General features: G+C 46.0%; 1 protein-coding gene across 1 annotated transcript; it reads right to left on the bottom strand.

The window, feature by feature from the left end:
• Positions 1 to 1,500: 1,500 nt before the first annotated feature.
• Positions 1,501 to 18,435, bottom strand: LOC119442009 (tetraspanin-6). Its single transcript, XM_037706711.2, has 7 exons — positions 18,141 to 18,435; positions 16,617 to 16,805; positions 14,193 to 14,366; positions 12,358 to 12,492; positions 8,458 to 8,541; positions 5,119 to 5,199; positions 1,501 to 4,161 (listed from the first exon to the last, which is right to left on the bottom strand). Exons 1-6 carry the CDS (start codon positions 18,216 to 18,218, stop codon positions 5,131 to 5,133), a joined length of 729 nt encoding a protein of 242 aa, XP_037562639.1. The 5' UTR covers positions 18,219 to 18,435; the 3' UTR covers positions 1,501 to 4,161; positions 5,119 to 5,130.
• Positions 18,436 to 24,493: the final 6,058 nt, after the last annotated feature.

Genomic DNA, 24,493 nt, shown 5'->3' on the forward strand with positions numbered 1-24,493 from the left:
TTTCTTGGCTTATCTGACCAGTCTGTAAAAACTGGACAAGTAAATCAATATCATGGCTCTAAGCTTCAATGATGAGTGAAGAATCTGAAGAGGCTACTCTCAAGAAGGCATGATGGTGTGCTTGCTGTTTATTCTTTTGTCTCGGCTTCGTAAAGCAGTCCTCATAAAGTAGTCCCGTTACAGATGCCACTGGCATGAAGAGTGCCAGTTTTTCAGCAACAATGAGCACACCATGGTCATGGACCACAGTATACAATAACCAAATTATCCAAGTACGAAAGGCAAAGAATACAGTTCGCAGTACAAACAGGTCGTTTGACAGGAGGTTAGTAGTTCGACTTGTCTGACCTGCACGAAGTATACTACCTCACCAACACCTGTGCGAGTATGTTCCAACATAGGGAAGGTGCACTATGAATGGCTGAAACGTTGAATTGATTAAATTGGTTGACCTCTACACAGTGGGTGTTGCGGCACTTGAACAAAAACCAAGGACACGCTTGCAACAGTCCCTTGTCTCTTGCGTTGTCTAAGTCTAATGCTTATACTGTTAGCTTTAATCACTAACGACATTACACTAGCCATCTGCGTCTTGTGGCAACTTGTACACCTAAAATTCCTTGTGTGCTTTGCAAGAGATCCCTACAAACACATCACCTTGTTTAGTATAATGGTTATCTATAGTAACAAAATGTACGGATGATTCACAGCCTCGGCACATATTTTCCAAACCTGTCAGGTCCTCTTGCAGAGCCCCTATCCGGAGCAGTTTCTGAAGCTTGGGGAAAATGAGAAATGGTCAACTAAATACCGCAGCATTGCGACACTGAAGCTCCGCAAGCGCTCAGTTACCATGTGGCCTGCCAGCCACTCCAGTTGCACACACAGTGCAAAGATTGCTAAAATTTTGAGTCGTGATAATGTGGTTGCCAACTGTTGGCAACAAGCTAACCTGCTCTTCAATCAAGAAAAACTGACCTTGTCTACAATGCAACTGGGCTTGTGTGAACCATTGTTTGTGTACTGAAGTTGCATTGCCAAACTCATTCCAACGTTTAGCATTACAGAATTGCACATAGTAAATAAAAAAATGTGCTCACAGCCATATAGTGCTCTCCGTTGCTACGGTACAGTGAATCTACTTGACAGTGGGAATACACTGAAGCATTGCTAAGCAGAGAGTCTTCATGAAAAACCAGCTGCATCTTTATTTTTATTTTATAGTATCTTATTATTTCATCATTAAGAACGACGTGATCACACCTCATAAACTTGGCCTTCTAACGTTATGAGAAGAATAGATGATCTTACTAAGTTTTAAATGTAGTTGTACATTTGAACAAGCATACAGGGTCACGCATATTTCGCTGCACCTGTTCGATAAAAGGCTTTTAAGCTCACTGCTGCTCTGTTCTTGCTCAAATTTTGCATAACGATCACATTGTGAGTTCAGCTCATTCTTTGATGTAGAGTATTTTATAAATCAGACAAAGCAGAATGTGCTGTTACAGCATTTTATTTTAAGAGAAGCAAGACATACACAATCACCAAGCTGAAATTGAAAAAGACTTCTAGTACAATGTGAACAAGCCAATAAACCAGCCACAGATATTTGTCAATGACCTCAATTCTATCGAAAAAGTAGAAGCCACAGCCATCCTTCTCTTCTTTGACCAATTAACAAATGATCAACTAACATAAAAACCCGCACATAAAGATACATCTTTTTTTCTCTCTCCTGTAAAGTCTACCCATTGTGCTATATGAGAATAAAAACAATTGTTAACCCTTTTACAATGTTCTAAACAGTAGGAAAAAATGATTACAGAAACAGAGGACACCAGAAGTATAACGGAAAATAGCAGAAAGTGTGACACAAATGTTTCCATGACGCAAGCGCTACATGTATCCCGTGCAGACAAGATTTCCTTTTTCCTTGTCTACTACCCTTCCATTGTCTCTCGCATTAATGTTCAAGATGTATAATACGCAGGGTTTTATGGTACCTTCATGTAATTGACAGTTACATCTACAGCATGAGCTGTTTTGCCTTCCAGTGAAAACCACCAAGTGCCAAGGGCTGAAGTGCTTAATGCGTACAGAGAAAAACAATGTACCAAAACAGGCACTGATGCACCAAAAAATAAAAATTAAAAATAAGAGATTCACCATCCCACACTATCAGGTTACAATCAAGACCGACTAAGTATCGAGGCACAAACACCGGGAAACGTAACAAGCACGGCTCTTGCACAACTCCCAGGCAGAGTGAGAAGTGCAGGAGACCGCTGGGCATGAGATTAAAGACTGCATGCCCCGATTGCACAACATGATGACCAGCTGGAGTGACTTGTGTGCAGCACTCTGTGCATGCACGCATAAATGCAATTCAAGCAGAATGCAGCGAGTTGAGACCAATAAAGTTGCTTAAGAACTCCCAGGCAGAAATAATGTGCTGCTAGGACCCCTCGAGATTCCATATTGTACTTGCAGACGGAAAAAAAATGCGACTCCAACCACCGTGATGAATATACAAGGTAAAAAAAGAGTGACTTTTTGAGGTGTAAGGATTATGTAAATAACAACACCAGCGATAAAAATTTTAAGATGATTTGGAAACGGCTGCATGAAAGCAGAAGATTCCAGCACTTTTTAACTGTGGCTGCAGCCCTAAGTACGTACCATGGTGGGAAATCGTGGAAGAGACATGAGCCGAGGCTCTTACATTTAGCATCGCCCAAAAACAAGCTGTTCCAGTTGAACATCTTTGTGGCCTAAGCATGGAGCGAGGAATGTGATCACACATTTTGCACTGATATGTACAACCTGGACAATGTGCCCCCTCAAGCAAAATGAAAGAGAACACCGAAATTGCTTTCCAGAGGCCATGGTGGCTTAGTGCACGTGCCCCGCATAGAAGTGCTCAATGAAACTGCATGCTCAACAGGAAAGCTTTGCAAACTAAGATTTCATATTCAAATTCAAGCTAAAGGGGTAATTGCTTAAGAATCACCCTGAGTTCACATCCTTTGGAGCTTATCTTGGCCCCAAACAATTATCGTCACCCATCTTGCGTGCCTTTCCTTTCTTTAACGCAGCACACTCGGTACCTTCAGGTCAAGAACGGCATGTGCATTATCACGTGACATGGCATTCTCGACAGGAAAGTAGCCAGCGCAGAGCTTTCAAGAAAGGAAACACAAGCAAGACAGATGACGATTACTGTTCGGGGACAACATGCGCCCAAAAATGTGCAAACTTTTTAGAGTTACGATTTTGGTGTTCCCTTTCATACTGCTCACAACTATACCTACCAATACCTGGCTCCATGCATGCACCTACACTTCGATTTCCGCAAACACCTGCATTACGTTAAGTATGCACAGGGCAGGATGACAGCACAGCGGCCCTATCGTGACCACCACATAGCCTACCGGTCCAGAGCCGTGCCTCTCATGCAGTGGGCAGCTTCTCCTTCCATGCGACCATTTCAAGGCTGCCAAGAGGGGCACCCAAGTAGTTTCACAAAAAGAAAGCAGGCGGTTTTGAAATGCTGCAAAAGCAGGCATAGTCGGGGGGCTCATTCACACCGGCGACTCGCAGAGGCTGTGCAACCAAGTGGGTCGAAAATGGTCGTCAGCTCAAAAAACAACTGTTTTGGGTCAGTCACTCACTGCTAGTTGCGCGACTGCAGTCGGAAACCTACTGAACCAATAAGCAGCGGAGATCCAGGACATTGGTATTTTACATGGTGATGGCGATTCAAGTAGGGTGAGCGACACATATCGAGAGCCGTTCGACGTGACAACGAGTAGGTTGCGCTTGCCGGTATATATACTGGTTGCCGTGAGTCACTCTTTGGTCGATAGTTGCGATCAGTCGTGCAACACCTCTCAGTAGCCGGTGTGAATGAGCCCTCAAGCGTGACCACGTACAATGTGATTGAAGCGAATTGTGCAGTCGACAGCACGCTGGCCGGTGCTCTGTGTGTGCCTGGAAAGCTGCACAGGCCCACCATCTGTCTAGAACAGTTTCAAGATGCTGCGGGGAGATGCGACGTTGTGCCTAGTAGAACAGTGCTGGCTACGCCGTGCGTGGTGCCAGTGCAAGAAACACTGTGGATCTGCTGTTGTGACATTGCACCAGCCGGCATACCCCCATCTGCACACATAAGCAAAGCAGAGCATCAGGTTAAAGGAACTGTTACAAATAACATGAGCAGAGTGCATCTCTGCTGCAACTACAATCGAATCCCTGCTTAATGAATACACATTCAGTGAAATTTTCAGCACAACAATGTATTTATTTCTCATCTGCATTCATCATTTCACGTTCTTTTATATATATATATATATACACATGTCTTAAACCATCCTACTATAGTGCAGCAAGAAATGAAAAAATTAGAAACAAAATATGCACAATACGTAAGCAAAACACATGTCTGAATGAGTCGTGGTGACGCAAAAAATTGTAGACTCGAGACGAATTTTGCGCATCTTTGACTGGCTGTCCCACATGCCAGTGCGGTTGGCCACCATCGATTTGCAGAAGGTAGCTTTGGCCCTCATTTCTTGGAAGGAGCTTCCATCGGTATCGTACATGCACAAGAATTTGTCGTGCCTTTGGAGAGCTCTCACTGACCCTTCAAATCATGTGACACGAATTTTGTGACTGCAACATGCACACTAACGTGAATAATTGAAAAGTTAATTAGCGAATATTTTTAATTACCTAACTAGATGTTGGGTTTTGTCATACAATTAGTATCTGCGTCTTGAGGTAATCTACCTGAACAGGGCCATATTGAGCTACGGTTGAACCCGGATATATCGAATTATTGTTTGTAACGAACAGCAGTAAAATCCCTTTGAAAAGTTTTCTATAAAATTTTTATTTTATATATCGAATTACCTATATATCGAACTTTTTTTTGTGATCCCCTTCAGATACGATATATCCGGGTCCGACTGTATATGTGTCATGCAATTAAAAAAAAGTCTACTTGAACTAGAAAGACATGTTATATAAGCAAGTTTTCAGCCACAAAGACTGCTCTAAGAGCCATGTGACACACATAACACATTAGAAGTGCCCAGCAAAAGGCCTCGATCATACCTGGTATGGCACTTAGACACGCTCGTACTTGGCCTTGTTGATATTTGAGGCCAGGCAGAATGACAGCAGCACTCCAACAAGCTGGAAAAAGCAAGAAAAATATATATATATATACAGTCAAACCAACTTATAACGATAACGGTTTAAAAAATATATCGGTTATAACAATGAGAGGCTTCTGCACCGTCCACTTTTGTATGTTATCTATGGTGAAATAACCCACTTACTACAATGCCCCCATGCTGCATTATCGGTTATAACAAAGTCTGACAGCTGAGTGTCCGTGCCGAAATGCGAAATCCTTGAAAAGAAAGAAGAAAAAGAAATTCTAGCCGGTGCACGATCGCCCGCCGCTCGCCGCCCATACGGCCATCGTGCGCTCATACAATAGAACCCGTTTTCCAGCATTCTTGGCATCGCCAGCCTCGCGCGCCTCTCTCCTGTAGCCCTTCCACCCCCTCCGAACACGAATGGGCTGCGCCCATGGCTCTATGCTGCGCCATCCTCCGAAACACGAATAAACCGTACCAACTGCGCTGACAGCGCTGCCATAGAGAAAGAAATTGCACTGCTGCCAGATTGCTCGCTAGCCCCTCATTCTGCGCAGTTCCTGCCAACAGATTAAGTTGTTTTAGATGCGGAGCATCTTATAGCAGCGGCCTGTCCCGCGGCGTCGTTGGCGTCGGCGTCCGTCCGCACCTCTCCTCATTCTCTCCATGCCAGCTGTGCGATAACGCCTCTCTCCTCCTCTCCCCCTCTCCACGCCATCTGTTCGATAACGCGCTTCTCCCTCCGTGTCTTCATCCGCCACCTGTGCGATAGCGCGCGCACGCGCCTCTTTCTCTCCTCCTCCTCTCCGTGCCAGCTGCTTATATAAACCCGGTGCATGCGCCGCTGCCTCAGTTGCTGCTTCGGTTTAGTCACGCTGTGCCGTCCGATGCGCTGAATGGACGCCAACGAATCTGTCAACGAACTGACACACAACACAACCTTTCATGCTCATTTTTTGACACACAACCTTTCATGCTCATTGGCGACTTTAATGTCGACATCATGAAGAACGATTGGATGGTTGAGTACATGTCATCACACCACTCGCTACAACACGCATCACACAACGACCGCAAACAACAGCCAACTACCATTCACGGAACATGCATCGATCACGTCTTCAGCAATTTCAAGATACAACCACTGCTACGAGATCCACTCACAGTTCATTTCACCGACCACAAAGCCATCATACTCAAAGCAAGTGCGCACCTCAAATAGACACTGCTCAATAAAGACATTCGTTAACCGTTTCACCTTCGTCTACACAATTTCATTACTCTTCTTCAAATAAAATTACACCATCTTCCCGAGGGGAACCAAGGGCTGATGCGGAGCATCGCGGTCGTTGTAACGGCGTTCACGCAATGTGATGGTGACCAACGCAAGTTAACACGTAATAAAAACGTAATAACACCAAGTTAACAACATTAATAACACCGTAATAACAACGTAATTAACGCCGTTACAATGACCGCGATGCTCCGCATCAGCCCATGGTTCCCCTCGGGAAGATGGTGTAATTTTTTTTTGATGGGGGAAAAATGCGAAAACACCTGTGTACAGGGTCCTGAATATTTCGCTGCGCCTGTTCGAAAAACCTTTTTTAGAACAGGCATAGCAAAATATTCAGGAACTTGTAATTAGATTTAGGTGCACGTTAAAGAAACCCGGTTGGTCAAAATTATTCCACTACGGCATGCTTCATAATCAGATCGTGGTTTTGGCACGTAGAACCCCATAACTTAATTTTATTGTATGTATATATTTTCTCACCATGAAAGTTTCGCCGCTAAGTTTTCTTAAAGGTGCAGGTAACCTCCATGGTAGTGCCAAATTCTCAGTTAAGCATCCTAATTTAATCATGATCTTTGCAATGAAACAGTGATTTAAATGCAAATGTGACATTTACACGGCACAATATGCAATAATATCAGTGCAATAACTCCACTTATAGTTGAACCATTTGAAAAATTTTTGCAGCATGAGACGTCGTCCTTTAATAGTGAGGCCATTCGATGATTAGTTGGAAAAGTGTTTCAGCGCCCCTTTAAGCTGTTATGGTAGTTCAGTATTGTGACGCTCTAGCCACTCGCTTTCTGTGGTGAGTGCCACACAGTGCCAACCAGACGGTGTAATAATCTCGAGTAAGGGCAGCACCCCTGCATGGGCCACAATCCTGACATGGCAGCCCGCAATTTTGAGAGAAAGAGAAAAAAAGGAAGTGATTACCCCTGGTGCATTGATAAAACGGACACATGTCAGCAAATTTTTGCACACTGCTACTAGATGGCAAAAGCTACACTTTGACTTCTGACGTTCGGGGCACGGCCATGACCGGCTCCTCCGTGGCAGAACTCTACATGGACTTCACAGCGCTCAAGTCGCTGGCGCCATCTTTTCTTTGTGACGTTAGTTTTCGCAGCCAGTTTAGCCAGCTCCTTTGGCTCATCTGTCAGCTGCCGGGAGTGTGCAATGGAGGAAGCGTTCGATGGTGTATGACACTGCATTTAATCTCAAAGCTGTTGCATGCGCCAAGGAACACGGCAAGCGAGCAGCCAGTTGCAACTTCGGCATCGACGACAAGTGCTTATGTCGGTGGCTGAAGCAGAAAAAGGAGCTTGCCGCAATGAACAAATTGAGAACGGCATTCTGTGGGAAAGCATGCAAGCTCCCGGAACTTGTAGTCGGAAAAGCAAATGGCCCGGTCTCGTGTAAGGACTTCACCATGTGAAAATAGCAAAAAGAAGTGCAGCACATACACGAACACGAGTCTATATGGTACTTCTTTAAAATAACGCAGTCAACAACAAACTAACACCTCATTGCAATCTGCTAGCCTCCTGGTTAGCTCGGATGGTAAAGTGATCGGCCCAGAAGTCCCAAGTTCGTCCCCCTGACCAGGACAGGTTCTTATTAACCTGCAAAGCTTTCCTTCTTATTTTGTAGCTTTGTGCTACTGTTGGGTGGACGACAATCTGTCCCTTTCACTAATTTACAGCCATAGGCAAACTGTTATTTACTCTGCCAGTCTATGTCACCACCTCTTTTGTATGCTGCTTATATGTTTTTCTGCACCTGTACAGCTTAATATTTATGCACCAAAGAATAAGTGTTTGTGGGGAGTATCGACTCCTCAGTCAAGCCATTCTAATGGCTTTATGTGTGTGCCTCCAAGCATTCCTGTTATATGGATAAAGAGTCGATTTAATGCGATTTGATATTAGTTTGCAAGTGCTGCCAAAATCAAAGAGGACAAAAGATAATGTCGTATGTTTGTAGCCTCACCTGAAAGAAAGCAAAGCCGACAGCACCTCCCGCGATGGCACTCAGGTTTGTGTCCAAGAAACGAATAACCTTCACGTAGCAGCCCTGCGGAAACAACACAGTCCAAGCACAGGTTGCACTCAATCTGTTCGCCACTGATTGTCTCCAATAGACACCAACCATTAAGTCATACACACGCAGTGCATGCAGCTCGCTTTTGCACAAAAACGCAGTGAAGCAAGCTTAAACTAATGCAGACCAGCGATATTTTCATACTTAACGTGATTGGGTTCAATACTATACTTTTTGTAACTTATTTATAGTTCTTAGTCTACAGTGCCACAGCTAAACCCACAAAAAAAAGTGCTGCAAAAACCTACCGAATGTTTGGCATAATGAGAACATGGTGGTGCAACAACTGCTGTGTCATGCGTGCCACAACAATTGCATATCAGCCGTCTCACTTCTTTCTTTTTTCACCTCGGACAATTTTACCGTCTGCTCATTTCTCTAAATAACGTTTATTCCTCCTCCTCCTTGCCAACAACGTTCTGACCAAGGCACACTGAGCCAGAAATGAAATGGTTGTTCATATTTTAAATTTACTATGAATAATGGTGCTGGATTTACAAAAACTACAGCTACTACAAAGTGACTTACTAGCACGAAAAGTGATTTCCACTTGTTTGCAGACAGCATTGGAAACTAAAACGTAGCATATGATCTGGTGTGCTAAAGACTCCTGCGTGCAACTGTGGCAAGCAGGAATTCCGAGCAAATTTTCCTAACAGGTTGGTGACCCCCCCCATCTTACAGTAGAGACGTTAACATGTGCAAATATACTACAGTATTTCCTTCTAGCAGGCTAAATGTGACAACCCTGTGTTCCTGAAGTGCCCCTGCACTTATCTAGAGCAACTGCCACAAATCTGGAACCTTTTCAAAAGCTACAGCTGCACGTTTCAAGTTCTTACAACTGACCAATGAATTTCGTACCATTTTGCTATGGCACTGTGGGAATAAGTGGCACTTTAGAAGGGAAGTTCTGGCTCCTGAGCCATTACTACTTACACAAGAGAGACGCACGATTCAAGTTTTCTCCTCAATAGGCGTGCATCATTTACTCTCTTATCCACTTTGCCAGGGCCGAGCGCACCTCACATTCACCCACCACAATACAAGTATAGCACAGCTTGTGGGCTATTATGACTGTTCCCTCCTATCCATAACAGCATTAAGAATAGGGATCTCAGCAAACAAGTGGATTTGTATGTGGCTGTACATTACCGCAACTATCCTTTGGCCAGAACTAGTCGCATAGTGCATACAACAGACTTCCATTATTTCGACTCTAATTAATAAGATTTTTCAGTCATTTTGATTCCAACCGAAGGTCCCGGCCAGCGCCCATACATTTCCATGAGACCAAACTTTCGTTATTCCAATCCTGAAATTAGCCTTCACCAGATAATTCCAACTTGGCCATCACACACAAACGCCCGACACCAATGGGGATTGCAGTCATGGCTCAGATAGTGGCAGCGTCTGTCTTGGTGGTGCTTAGAGTACAGTGAATGCATCAAACACACACCTCCCGTTGAAAACGCCTATTTTTGGTCTGCCTCAAGAAAATTTTAAGGCAAAAACGGTAGCTCACAATGAATTATTATAGTGTTTACCTGATTTTAAAGCACTCTTTTTTTTTTTTAAACAAAATTAGTCCGAAAATTGCTTGGACGATGCAAACTGCGTTTGCAGCGTTCAATCGTCAGAGACAGCCTAGCCAGCGCCATCACCAATGCCATCACAAGGTGGCAACGATGGATGACGATAGAACGAGTTTTCTCGCATAGCATGATGATGACGTGCCGCTTTCCGTCTGATTACTAAAGCAGATTCAAACAATAACTTATTTTACATGCTAAACTAGTGGCACCAAGTTGCATTGCATGTTCTTGGCATTTCGGAGAATTCTATGTATGAACTGTAGAGAATCGTAGGACGAAGTAGCAAAGTGGTTAGTCTAGGCGTGCAAAGTCTTTGTGCAAAGTCTAATAAATGCAGACTGTCAAATGCACTATGGACTGTATGAAGGATGACATGTTGTGGTTCTTAGCCCTTTCAGCCCCACTAATGTACTGGTACGTTTCCGCATTTTGGTCCTGCCGAGTTCCTTTTGACATTCCTTTTGTCAGATAGGAATGCGTGGACCACACCAAGAGAGCGTTTGCCCATTATCCTTGCCATTTTTTTTTTCATTTCTGCACAACCAAAAATAAACCGTTGCGCCCATTTTATAATATCCGAGAAGAAAAACCCGGAACTAAAAAGGTTAATAGCAATACAGTGATGTCAGAGAGTGATGGAAATAAACATTAGGTAAATAAATTTCCCTTCTCTGAAGGTAAAATTCGCTGATTCCGCCTTTCATTTATTGCCAGAGTCAGATGCATGCTATGTTTTTCCTCCTGAAATATCGAGTGCATGTTCAATTTCTACGTTGTTTAGGAGCTCTTATGTCAGTTCTAGGTTAGTTTTCTATTTGAAACCCGTAAAAAGTGGGTGCACATTCGATTGGCGGTCATTTTAAAATTGGGGCAAATACTGCCGATGAATCAACAGTGTGCTCTGGCGTTTTTTCTGCCTTTTGTTTAATTCGACCCGCCGGATAATTCGACCAACTTCACCGATGCCGTTAGGGTCAAATTAACGGAAGTTGACTGTGCTCTAAGTTTGGTGGTGTAGCACAAAGGGGGTTAAAAAAGTGCAGAGGTAATGAAGCCCTTCAATAAAAACAGTACATTGCACTGTGGCTTAGCGGTTCATTATCGTATTTACTCGCATAATGAACGCACTTTTTTGTTTCCCCGAGAAATATGCGCAAAGTTGGGGGGCGCATTCATTATGCAGGGTAAAATTTTGAGCAATTTTTTTTCCGAGGCCACTTCTAAAAAAGTCGCAGTTTCACCAGAAAGGCACATCGATTGCGATAGCAAATGCGCAGACAGCTACATGAAGTAAGGATAATAGTTTATCGGCCGTATAAACTTGCAAACATTTGCTAACTATCAAAATTAACAAGCATCGTGTCAGCGTGCACAGGCAAACATGAACACATCACACTCGATGACCGCGAACACTCGCTGTCAAAACGTTGACGTTAGGAAGCGCGGCAGCAACAGGAAGCGAAGTGACCTTCGTGCTATGTATTGCATCAACACAAACTGAGTGGCGAGAACGGAGCACGCACAAAGGTATAAGCCGTCGTTACACATAGACTCAGCCCCAAACGCAGATCGCTTTCAAGATAAGGTCGCGCAATGCACAGTTGCTGCGCTGCTCCCTCCCCTCGGCGCATTGCACTCGACAGAATACGGCACATTTCCTCCCCGCTTTCCTCTCTCGAACGCGAGAGATCAAGGCGCGATCGTCGGCGCCGACAGTAAAAATGCGCCTGGAGTGTCCATATAATTGCTATCATAATAAAAGTAGGAGACACACGGTACGATTCGATGTCTGATACGTCGTCCGGTACAATCGTACCCGCCGGACGCCATATCAGACGCCGAATCGTACCGTGTCTCTCCTACTTCACGGCAGCAAGTTCACGGTGCGTTCATTATGCAAGAAAAAGAAAAAACACACTTCTTGACTGGAAAAGTGGGGGGTGCGTTCATTATGTGAGTAAATACGGTATGTACAAGCTCAGCAATATGGATCACAAGATTGCCACTACCACGGGACATCTGTCACATCCAAACTATGGATGTGACAGATGTCGGCGACTCGCAGAGGCTGTGCAACCAAGTGGGTCGAAAATGGTCGTTAGCTCAAAAAACAACTCTTTTGGGTCAGTCACTCGCTGCTAGTCCGCGGCAAAGCTAACTGGGTGGTGCAGACTGCAGGAATGCTCATGGCTACCTCTAGATGCAGAGTAGGATCTTCTGGCTGGCAGGTGCTACGGCTGGAGCAGCAGCTCTTGGGGTAATGGTTGTTTTTCTTGTAGAAATCGGTCTCGGCCCAGTCGTCCGGATTGTTCAGGCCACAGCATGTCAACTGCAACCACATTTCATGCTTCAAGTACCATGCTTATACAAGCCTGTGATTAGCAAAAAACCTACACTCCACTGAATATGAGAAAAGCAGCACAAATGAAGGAAGAGAAAAAAGGAGACGCTCATGTGCGAGCAAAACTTTTGTTTTGCTGCTGTTGCAATGAAGTACTACTTTCAATCATACAGTTGAACCTCGATATACCCAACACAGATATAATGAATGATTGAATATAACGTAAATATAGAATGTTTCTGACTGTTGTCCCCCCCCCCCCCCCCCATTGTGTAATTAATATACGCTTATAACAAGTATCAGGACATAAGAAATGCAACTTTCTTATAACAAGGTAACAAGTAACAAGGTAACATATGTCAAGGAAGCCTGCTTGATTTTATGATGTCAATGCTGTTTCACTTATGACTTGCTTACTGCTGCTGTAAAAAAAAGTGGTTGGCCATCAACACTATGTTTTCCTTGATTTGCTTCCACTTCACCTTGTGCACTTCTTTTTTTTTCTACAAGTAAGTGTACTACAAACTGGCCCAGTTCAGTATCGTCTACACACACTCATTCTTCTGGCAGTGCTGAAGCTGTTTATGCCCACTGGCAGTGATGTAAAGGCGAAGGCCTATCTATTAAAAGAGCAGGCTCCGTAGTAGGGGATGGACAAGGCCCTCGGACAAGGGGGAGAGAACACCTTCCTGGCATTTATTCCGAATAAGCAGAAGTTACTAAATCGCAACCAGCACTTGCTCGTCTCATACTTCATTTTCCTTTTCTTCCTAATGAGAAGCACTTCCTGTGTCTACATTCCCGGCCTGAGATGCGCAGGCGCAGTTTTTAAAGGGGTTGAGACACCAAATCTTGAGGCTATAAAAAGCCTGCTGTAGGCTTCCTCTGTATGCAAGGATACTCAACATGAAGCGTTGGACACAGCAAATGTTTCAAAATACATTTTAATTCACTTCCAAAGAGTGTCCTAAATGCTCATTCTCGCGATCGAGACCCATCACTAGTGCAATTGACACCGACGTCACTGTGTTGGAAAGCATAACGAAAGTTTTAGTGACGTCATACTACGTTAGAGTGACGTACAATGAGCGGTGACGCACAGCACCAGGAAGCCTAGAGAGCCTCGAGTCTAGAGTGCAGTGAGCCGCATAGGACAGCAGACATAGAGTCAGAATCAGAGCTGCTGCAGCTAGCCACGACAACTGTCGACGTGGTTTTGTTTGCCTGCGCTGGTACAGAACTGTGAGTGCGAGAGCAGACGATGCAGCAGAGCGTGCATCGCAGCTTTGTGGGCCCACCTGACCAAGCTTCCTCGACAGTGATGTCACTATCCAACTCGGCACCCAGAAACCGAAACAGATAATCGTTCACATAAATAATGCGATATTAAATTATTTACCGAGAATATATGAATCTTCGAGCACGTATCATGCTTCCTGGAGCAATAAGAAACGTTTGAAACAAAGAACAAGCAAGCCACAAATTTGATGTCTCAACCCCTTTAAATGTTAAAACTTGCGCAGTTCACGAGATTGTCAAAGTTGCACCGCATTAAATACACAATGTGTGCAGCCTTACTGTCGACAACAGGTGGTCTATGCACACACCACACAACGAGTAGCCTGTAGATGGTTAATTTACGAAATATCAATGCAAGCTTCTACTTTGACAACACTGGCGCTTCTTGCCTTGTCTTGGACGAAGTCCACTGTCTCGTCGGCCATGCCGCCATCGCCGCTGTAGTGCGCTAGGGAAGAGTTCATGCCACGGCCGATGCCCTCGCGCACCTGCCGGATGTACACATATCCCACTATGCCAGCCATCAGCTCCGCCACAAAGACCAGCACCAGCAGAGAGCCGAACTGAAACAACAAGCAACATTCGCTCAGCTTCGTTCACCCATTCCATACCAAACAGTGATAAATCATAGGTGTATGCTTATCACTTCAGAACGACTTGGCATGACTATTATAAAATGTATGGTAAAAGCGTGTTGTCGTGCTAAAAAAAAAAGAACAAGACGAGTACAAGGGAGAAATACTTATCTGAAGTGTGCAATCCAATGACAGATTTTCAATATTCACCTTTTATATGAACAAGGAAACTGCATGAACACAGACGCTACCTCCATAGGTTGTCTCAAACTTGTACATGCAACTGCTAGACAAAGGCCATATTCTTCATTGATCGCTTTTGGAGATACTTTCACTTTTGCATGACGCCTCACCGCAGTGACAGACATTCTGCCCGCCGGCTTTTACAAAATGATTGATCCAGAATACAGCCCCGGTAGCATGCTATAAAAGGTATTCATGAGTCACAAAATCTTTTGAGATCTTACTTCCTGAATGTGAATTATCACGAAACGAAAGGTGGCAAAGTGCTTAATAAAAAGATATTGCGCAGAAACAACTGACAATGATCGCCAATGTAAGTGCATTTCCAAACACCTCTAGAGAGCTATTCGTTTTGTTAAAGGAATGATGCACTTGAAGGTGTATAGTATTTGTTGCAGTGAAAATATTTACGCAGTGTTTGCTGTTTCATTGCGTGATTGTGCAAACAACAGATCCATTAACCAGTTCATCTGTAGTGCCAACGCTGGAATATAAGGCAATTGTCCTGCAGCTGCCATGGGGGAAAGGGCGGCAGGACAAGAAGAGGTCTGTCCTGCACGAGCGCTCTGCCACAGACATCTAAACCTTCAGATGACACAAAACTCTTGTGAAACTCCATGTGCGTCTCAAAGAGCCATAATAGGTGCCGTTCGGCGATAATGACGCCCCACAACTTGGTTGCATGAACCACATGCCCTTTCCATCGGCGCACTTGTACAGGTGGTGAAAGTCCAACCACCATATACTGCCGACCACAAAAATGGGCGATAGAGCCAAAGAAAGCTATTCACTTTAAAGTATGGAATTTTAATTGCACCAAATGAGGCCTGCATATGATCACCAGGAACAACTGCAGCACCTGTGACAATGAAACTTAAAATTAATAGACTGAGCAGCAGTGCAGGCAACAAGTGTTTCATTATTCGATTTTGGTTCTCTTTATTGAAATGTTCTCTTCCAGGTAAGAAATATTCAAAAAAATATTTATAAGCTCAGGATAGTACTTAAATTTAAATTTCCATATGTAGCTCCATGCAATACCTATCAGTGTGCGCTTTCACATCAGCTACAACATTAAAACAACCTTGCTTTCTCTTCCAAAGGAATGAACTCCTTTCAAGGCACCTGATAATTTTGCAACTGTATCAACACAAGCACACTAAGTGCGAATACTGTTACATCATATGCTCATAAATCAGCTCAGAAATGTCAGAGCGAGCCGTGCAAATAGAATAAGCCTTCAAATCCTCCACTTGACAAGTGAGGCAGCTGGTTACAACCATAGTTGACAATTTATTTCCCAATAAATACAATTATGTAACATGTCTAAGACAGCGACGGTGTAATTTCATATTGAAGAATAACACAACTAAGCAACACGTGAAGAAGGTGCACTAATGCATGTATTTCGAACACCTCTAAAGATCCATGCGCCGTCTATCTTGTTTTGCTGTACGTGGTACCATCTAGCAGCAAACCTGCAAAGTCCGCGCAATGTCCCCCTCCTTTCGAGTGGCCTCTGAGATGCGTAGAGCGCTGGTACATGCTAACACTGAGAATTAATCCCTCACTGCCTGCGGCAATTCGTGGTGCAGCATCAAAAAGTCCAGCTGCTGCGCTTGAGGAACCCGTGTGATTCGAGTTTGGTTCTGCCCAGCAGTGGAGAAATATCAAAGGATTTCTTTTTCTCATTGAAGAGCGATGTAAAGAGGCTAGATAAATAGGCCCAAAGAGGCTGAAGTAGGCTAAGAATGCTATTCACATGAAAAAATCAAGCCCCTTGGATTCCCTTATTCTTCTCGCTCAAATGTTTCTACCGTGTCGTGGTTGAAGAAAGCATCACAATACGGCGCTATAAGAGCTGCTGCTGATGTCAACATCTACAGCATTTCATAACCTGTAATATGCCTACGTATAGAAATTCTAATCACTCTAATGGTCAGTGATGAGAAATCAAAAGACCATTTAACGTCCACCAGTGTTCTGTGTACTCACAATGTACAGGAGAACAGACTGGCCCTTGGCTGTCGCCACACAGGCAAGCACTGCCACCAGGAGCACAAGCAGGCCAGTGGCAATGAAGAGCAATGGCATGTGCCGGTTGTAGTCGGCCGAGAGTTTCAGCACATGGTACAGTGACACGTTCATCCATACACCGAGGATGAGCAGCACCAGGCCTGTCACCTGTCAGTGGAAAATGAAAGCATTGGCTCATACATTCACACAGGAGACTCACAATTTGAACTTTTGCACACTTCATGCGTGCCTAAGAGTGGTAACACTGCAGCGTCCTTGACTGGTTTCTTGAGTGTTTGATGAAATTCTAGGAGGGTTTCTCTTTAAGCTGGAATAACAAAGCGCACAAAGGGTTCTTTGTAGAAATAAATGAAACCAAACGCTGGTCAATGTAAAAACCATTTGTTTCACTGGAATGTGGGCCCATAAGTGGGCATCTCAAGCAGCATATGTTAAGTGACTTTATTAAGCATACTGGACTAAGTGAAATACTATACACATGCCACTTCCCAATATGGGTGACAATGACATGCAGCTGATATTACTTGTTTGAAGAACTTAACATCTTATGCATGCTAATTGCAACAGTGTGTGTGGTTGGCAAAAGTACCAAGGAGGCTGTAGAGTTATTAATAACCACAGCCGGTGCTCTCCAAAATGACTGCAGAATATAAAATGTAGGACTGACTTATCTTTCAATATATATAAACAGGTACTTGCAAGTTGGTAAACAGATAGGACCAAAAACAGCAGTGTAATATTTAAAAACTTTCAGTTTGCATAGGTTGGGCAAAAGATCGATCTAAGCGTTGCTCGCGCACAGGTAACTATGTGTACTTTTAATATATGCTTTTAGACAGTCCCGCAAAGCGCGGACGTTTCGGTTATGCTGTCCTGGTTGCAGAATAATAAAGGCGACAACGTCTGAGGGCTGCCACACAACACATATTTAGGTAACCTCAAAGCTGGTCTATCTTCGCGTTAATCTCGGTCACGAAAATGAACCAACGCTTTTGGCACTATCTCTACCACACACAATTCCCGAAATGCTTTTGTTTGTTCGTTAATTACGAAAGGTTTGTGACCTTTCATTGGTCGATGGAGAACATTCCAATGCTACATGTATGATTGAACGGTTCGTTTTCCCTCTCTGTTTGCGCGCGGAAGTGAAACCTGTAGCTGAGCAGGCGCGAAATTATTTTTCTGTCCCGCAATATGGAAGTCTGATATGCGGCACGGAAGGCGGCTTCTATTAGGCAAATAACATGGTTCGCTATGAGAATGGGAGCACTAGTCCCGAAGTCGCCAAAGCCCACCACACTTCAGCATTTCCTGATCGAGCATATGGCACTGCAAAAGGCGCACCGGAATCCGCTGGGCAACTGGCCCAACGAATAACAGCGCGACACAGCAGCACCGCAAATCCGCAGTTCCATGCGCAAAGTTCCTTTAAAGCAAAGACGAGAGAGACGACGATAGTAAACAAAGTCAGGCTTTACTTACGCCAAATATTATATTGAACGTCATGAGCAAAAGCTTCATGAGGTTAATGCAGCCCGCTGTTTGCATTAGTTTTCCCATCGCGATGCCTCTTGTCACACGTCCACACGTCGACGACTTTGTGCTTGTTTCACGTTCGCACACAGTCACTCACAACTGATGCAGCGACCGCAGTGGTATTGACGGTGTGACGCACGAGCTCTGCAGGCGCACAGCGAATTCAGAAACAAATATAGCCAGGCGAGCGTAGCGACAACAGCAACATAGAGTCGGTCGAACCAGTCTTGACGCCTCTACCCAGCTGATTTAGTAGGGAAGTACAAAGGAGTTGATGAGAGAAAAACCATCACGTTCTATGGCGCGCCAATCGCATTACTTGTTTTATTTCCGCAAAGGTTTTGTTTCGGTTTCGTTTATCGCGTTTTACTTGCGTCACTACAGCTGTTGTATGTGCGGGCCGCTGGTTGGCTGGATGATGCTGTATTAATTTAACACTGTCAAAAATTCTTCATACGACGTGAGAAATTACTGAAACAGAGATGAAGAATTATATGCAACTAATTATTTCAGCACATGTCACACCTGCGTTGCACCAACCGGTAGGAATGTCCCACATACGACGAGCACATAAATGTTCTCCGGCGCATAGCCTGCATTCTGCCCGCATCGCATTCATGCGTTGCCAGTCGTTGCCAGTCGTGGTCACCACGTGTCGCGGGCCAACTGCTTGGTGCCTTTGAACAAGCTTATTTAGCGAACTCTAAAAATTTACAGGCCCGTAGAATACGGCGATTTGGTAGACATATGATGAAGGCAGGGGTCGTATATATTCTCGATAAATTAATTTAGCAAAATTAATTTAGCAGGGATCGACATCATTTTCAGTGGCGCATTGATTAACAATTTCATGGACAGGATGCCACCCGTCCCTCTACTAAAAGATCGCGTCGGACTAAGACGAAAGCATTCCTGAAAGTCGAACCAAACACCCAGTTACAACTATGACGTCCTATATGGATATCCTACGGACATCCACTGCCAGGACATGGATATATCGCAGGAGTGAGTCTAATACGTCCTGCGGACGTCCTTCACACGGTCAAATTTGGCCACGTACTTTCTGTGTCCTGCAGAGATCCCTTGCATGTTCGCATGGAACATCACGGGGACATGCTGCGTACATTTAACGGACATATGCCAAGTCCTTTCGCACAGTGTTTGCAAAAATGCGTAGCTATTACGTTCGCAGCACACGCTGTGTGACAGAGGCAACAGGCAAAGCGCTCTAGCATCAAGAACAGATATAGATACAGGGCGTCCGATGTAACTTGCGTAACGTGCTTCAATGCATAAAACAACGTTTTCTTACGTGGACTAACTGGAACACCAATGCATTTCGTCGGACACTTATTTGAAAATTAATATATCGAAACTGGTGCAGTCCTGAGAATTCGTTCCAAGTGGATACGCATCAGTAGCTCGTTATGTCGCCCTCGTTATGTCGTAAAAAAGTTGTTTCTGTCTCTCTTGAGAACTCACCGGCTGCAATGCGTAGATTTAAATATTCGAGTTATTAATTAAACAGCTAATTAACGTAGTTATGTTAATTATTTAATTAGGGAATTTAGATTTCACGTAGAACTAATGGCCGCCTCATAGAGTAATTTAGATCAAGCGTTAGAATTGTGCTATCTGCCACAGGCAATTAACTTTTTTTTTGACCTGAACAAAAAGACACCCGGCAGGCCATGTAATGCATAGGATGGATAACCGGTGCACTATTAGAGTTACAGAATGGATACCAAAAGAAGGGAAGGGCAGTCGAGGATGGCAGAAAACTAGGTGGAGTGATGAAGTTAAGAAATTCGCAGGCGCAAGACAGGGGTAATTGGAGATCGCAGGGAATCGAGGCATTCGTCCTGCAGTAGACATAAATATAGGCTGATGACGGTGATCACAGCAACTTTGTTGAACAGCCCTTAGTCAGCCTTGCGGTCGAAGGCAACGTAGCCCGCATACTTTTAACAAAGAGTGTACGTTCTGTAAACTTCCCGAAAAATTGCGGCAGAACCCATCTCTTGATGACTGTCGACTTTACTGCAATTGGCACTAAACAATGTAGCGACACACCGTATTGCTAAAGACACCTTTATTTAGAATCTGTAGTGGCCGTTTGTTAAGATACATCCCAAAGGGTGTAAAGCCCGACCCTCATGGAGCGAACTTCCCCGAGGATGTTCGCGCGTCAAAAAGTGTCGCTAGACGCGCCGCCGTGTTTTCGCCTCACCGCCCCTCATGCGACGATCCAGCGGCGAACACCGCCGAGCCGCTTTCAATGTGGCCAGCCGTGAAGCAGGATATTACTGTTTTTTAAATGTAACCCACAGTAAGATTTAGCATGTTGCGACACTTAATAACGTCATAACTTAGTGTTTTATAATTTTTCTTGAGTTATTTCTTCTACAACATACGCGGTTCCATTACGCTTTGAATTTCGCATACATAGGGCAACCAAGTAATTCTATGTGTGTGTGCGTCACAAAAGTGCCAGAGGCAGCGAAATGGAAGCCAGGAGCGCGTTGTATTTTTACTTCCCATGTCCGCCGATCTGCAGCGAAACAGACAAGCAGTACAAGCTATCTACCATAGCCCCCGAAAGCTTCCCATCTCAGAGGCCATAGTGTACACCCCGGCAGCGTATTTTGCTTTCCGCGGATGATTGCACACGCGAGAAAAAGAAAAAGGGGGGCGAGGGGGATGGCACCGGCGAAACGCCGGCGGCGTTGGAACGGAGAACACGCTGGGCTGGTGGTGACTAGGCACAACTGTGGCTGTTGTTAAGGGATCGATGGTATTCCTAAATAAACGCATCACTGTTTTGATGATCCAAATATAGTCTCACTATCAGGGAGGAAGCAGTCTACCTAACTAGTGCAGTATTTTTTTTATTTGGGGTGTCCGCAACACCCCAACGACCGCCGCTTCGCGTCGGCGCCCGGCACCGTGGCTTCCGCAGCGGCACCGGGGCACAACCGACCGCGCCGCCAAACAGAGAGGAAAAAAAAGAAAATAGTGAAAACTTGCTTGCCGAGGCGGAATTTCAACCCGCGTACCCCCGATCCCAAAGCGAGCTTCATAACCACTAGGCCATACAGCCACGCTTCCAGAGCAGTAGTAGTGATTTTATTGAAGAAAATGACGCTTATTTCTGCTGCCCAATTATTACTGCTACCAAATTATTTCTGCTGCTGGCACGGCGCACCGTCAGGGGAAGGGGAACAAGGAGATAAAGATGTTTCAAGGAAGGGAAGAGAAGGAGAAGCAGCAAGAGTCTCATCCGATCATGGAGGAGGCTGGTGATGGAGGCGGTGGCCTGCTGGGGGTGAGCGCTTATCGATGGGCGGTGATCCCGTTCAATTCCACAAACTCTAAAAGGCTATGGAGAGCTCGGAGGTGGGGAGGCGACGGGAACAGGAGGTTGCTGGTTGTCGCAGCAAGTAGACCCTGCTGCATGTAGGCAGTGATGACCCTTTAGCGGTCCTGTGCCAGCGCTGGGCAAGCACAGAGAAGGTGCTCGAGGGTCTCGGGGTCACCGCAACGTTCGCAGGCCGGTGAGGTGGAGCGTCCCTTGGCGTGCAGCCGCGCCGCCGTCCAGACACAGCCCGTGCGCAATCGAAGTAAAGTTGCGCGTTCCCTCCTGGTAAGGCAACACTCTGGAAGTGGCCTGGGACCGTTGCCGTTTGCCACTCTGGCATCCGGGTGGACGGTTGTGAGCAGTTTTTTCAGGCGCTGCCTCGAAAAATCCGAGGAAGCGACTGCTCGAGTAAGCGGCACTTCAGGGTGGTGGGCGGTTTTGGCGAGGGTGTCCGCTGCCTCATTACCGGCTCGTCCCACATGGGAAGGCAGCAAGTGAAACGAGATGGTGACCCCCGCGGTAGGCAATGCCGAGAACTTCGAGCTGAGCAGGGCGCCCGTAAGCCCTGATCGGCGCTGGTTGATTAGGCTCTGGAGCGCCATGGCTTCGAGTCGCAGAGCACTGTCACCGGTTGCCCAGGAGGGTCCTCAGCCAGAACATCAGCGGCTAGGTGGAGCCCCGCTAGTTCTGCCGCGGTGGAGCTCGCGGCGAAGCTTGGGGTCCGACATTGTCTGTTGACTGCCCTAGCCGGGATGGTGCAGGCTGCAGCGGCCGATCCGTTCGCCAGGACTGATCCATCTGTGTAGACCAGCATGCAGACTCCCTTCCAGATCCTCGTGGACTTTGCAGGCTGCAGCCTGTTGCAGTGCTGCAGCTGGTGTCTGTCGTTTATGCGCTCCATTGAGCGAGCGCTACCAAAGCATGCATTCATACGAACCATATGATTGCGTTCGAGCGTCGTCGTCGTCGAAAGAAAGGTCGTGCCATCCTCCTCGCCCTCCTTTTTTATTCTCTCTCGCGTGTGCAAACATCCGCGGAAATCAAAATACGCACCCCGGCATCTCCGCGAGCTCCTCGAAAAAGCGCAGCAGGCCAACGGTTCTTTTTTTTTCTCCTTTTTTTTACCAGGTCGGGCGTGCGCCGATGACGGCCGCCGTCACGCAGGAGCAGAGCCGGAGAGGTCACGTGAACAGAAGAGGATGAGAGCCACGCCGGGGGAGGGCAGGTCACGTGACCAGCAGAGGAGGAGAGGCGCGCTGGCGACCAATGAGAAGGCGCGCACTGGGGGGACGAGGCGACCACAAGCTGTGCATTCGCGGCCGCTTGGCTGGCCCGAACTAGCCATTAGCAACTCTACAAGAACGCCGCGGGGGATAGGACGCGTCGGCGTCCATGGGCGAAGGCGTTTCTAGCGCGTTGCGGGGGATGGGACGCGATCTGTTGAAACAGCGATGTGGTCGTTCCTTCGGTCTGAAACAAAGACTACCACAGCGAAAAAAAAAAAAAGGAAACATACGCGACAATCGCAGAAACAGAACGACCACAGCTCCGCTGTTTCGACAGATTTCACTTCGTAGAACTAGTTGCATTTATTGCGATAGCAATTATATGCGATAGCACTTCAACCGGATTTCTGCCGTCGCCGTCGCCGTGAGGTTCCCTATAGAATATCTTCGCCGCGCTCCGTATGCCCGAGCGGAAGCGTGCGGGGACGCGCGCTATCACGGAGAGCGAACGCACTCAATCTCCCACGCGCAAGCAAGGAAGCGGGAAGCCAGCGCCGGAGGGGGGGCGCACTTTTACTCTGCCAACAACCGCGCTCGTCGCTCGCGCGCACCGTCTCTTATCTCCCCACGGCTCTGACCTTTATGCGCCGTGCATTCGCCGCTCAGTTTCCGTTGAAGCGATAGACCGCACGTACCTTCGCCGCTGCGGCGTATGCGCTTGCTGCCAGCGTTTTGACAGTCGTTGTCTGCAGTCATTCAGTGTGATCTATTCAGGTTTGTTTGTGCGCGCTCACACCACGCTTGTTCATTTAGTTAGTAATAGTCGGGCCACATTTTCCAACGCATGCTACACATGCAATGCTGCCCGGATCGGCAGTGCAGAGCTACAGGTGTGTCCCTTCGCACGCGCTGCCCACGGGAAGCGCTTCTCATCAACACCACCGTTTCACACGCGCCTTCTCGTGGTCATCAAGTCTCTCTTCATGTCGGTCTACTTACGCCGCAGCACACCTGCTTACTTAATCAGTTCATGTTTACTACAATTCATATTGCTACCAAAGCCGCTCACCTTACTTCGTATGACATTGCTGTGTTGCTATCGCATTCATTGCTTCGCCCTTAGGGCGAAACTGTGGCATTTTTTTTTTTCATAGTAACGTTGGTTAAGGTTCCCAGCCAGCGCATCTGGTTTGTGCTTTCTGTTACGTCGTCACCGCTCCTCCGCTGGAGCGTGCGTTTCCAAAAAGTAAACTTTTCTAAAAACGTATGCAATTGTAATTTTATTTGCACCAAGAAATGTGGGCATACACGGTGGCGTGCCGGGCTAGTCGGAAAAGTAAAAACCCTTACGCGTGAGCGCCCGCTAGCCAACCACCATGTAAGCGAGTTCAGATGATCATGAGAATGGGGCCAGAGTGAGATGAGTGGATGGAAGAGGGGGAGAAGAATGATGGGGGTATGACAAGCCGGCAATTCCGTGGGGAAGGTCAGGAAGGATGGGATATAAACGCGTTGGAGTAGAGGAGGATCGTGATGATGTCATGAAGGGAGAAAGCAAAGAAGGGAGTGGAAAGCAAGAATAAAGGAATCGTGAAGAGGTGAGATATGTGCCAGATTAATGGGCCTCTTCGATTATCCGTCTCTGACAGTCCCGGACTGTCGGAAAGACTGCACACGCAACGCTCATTGCCTGAAAGCACCGTCTCGGGTAGTCC

Source organism: Dermacentor silvarum, chromosome 2, assembly GCF_013339745.2.
Source record: "Dermacentor silvarum isolate Dsil-2018 chromosome 2, BIME_Dsil_1.4, whole genome shotgun sequence".
Taxonomy (NCBI): Eukaryota; Metazoa; Arthropoda; class Arachnida; order Ixodida; family Ixodidae; genus Dermacentor; species Dermacentor silvarum.

Coding starts and splice junctions, on each gene's coding strand:
- LOC119442009 (XM_037706711.2), bottom strand. CDS start 18,218: ATGGGAAAACTAATGCAAACAGCGGGCTGCATTAACCTCATGAAGCTT. Junction 14,367..16,616: donor AGTCTGTTCTCCTGTACATT/GTGAGTACACAG, acceptor TTGTTGTTTCAG/TTCGGCTCTCTGCTGGTGCT. Junction 5,200..8,457: donor TCGGCTTTGCTTTCTTTCAG/GTGAGGCTACAA, acceptor TGCTTTTTCCAG/CTTGTTGGAGTGCTGCTGTC.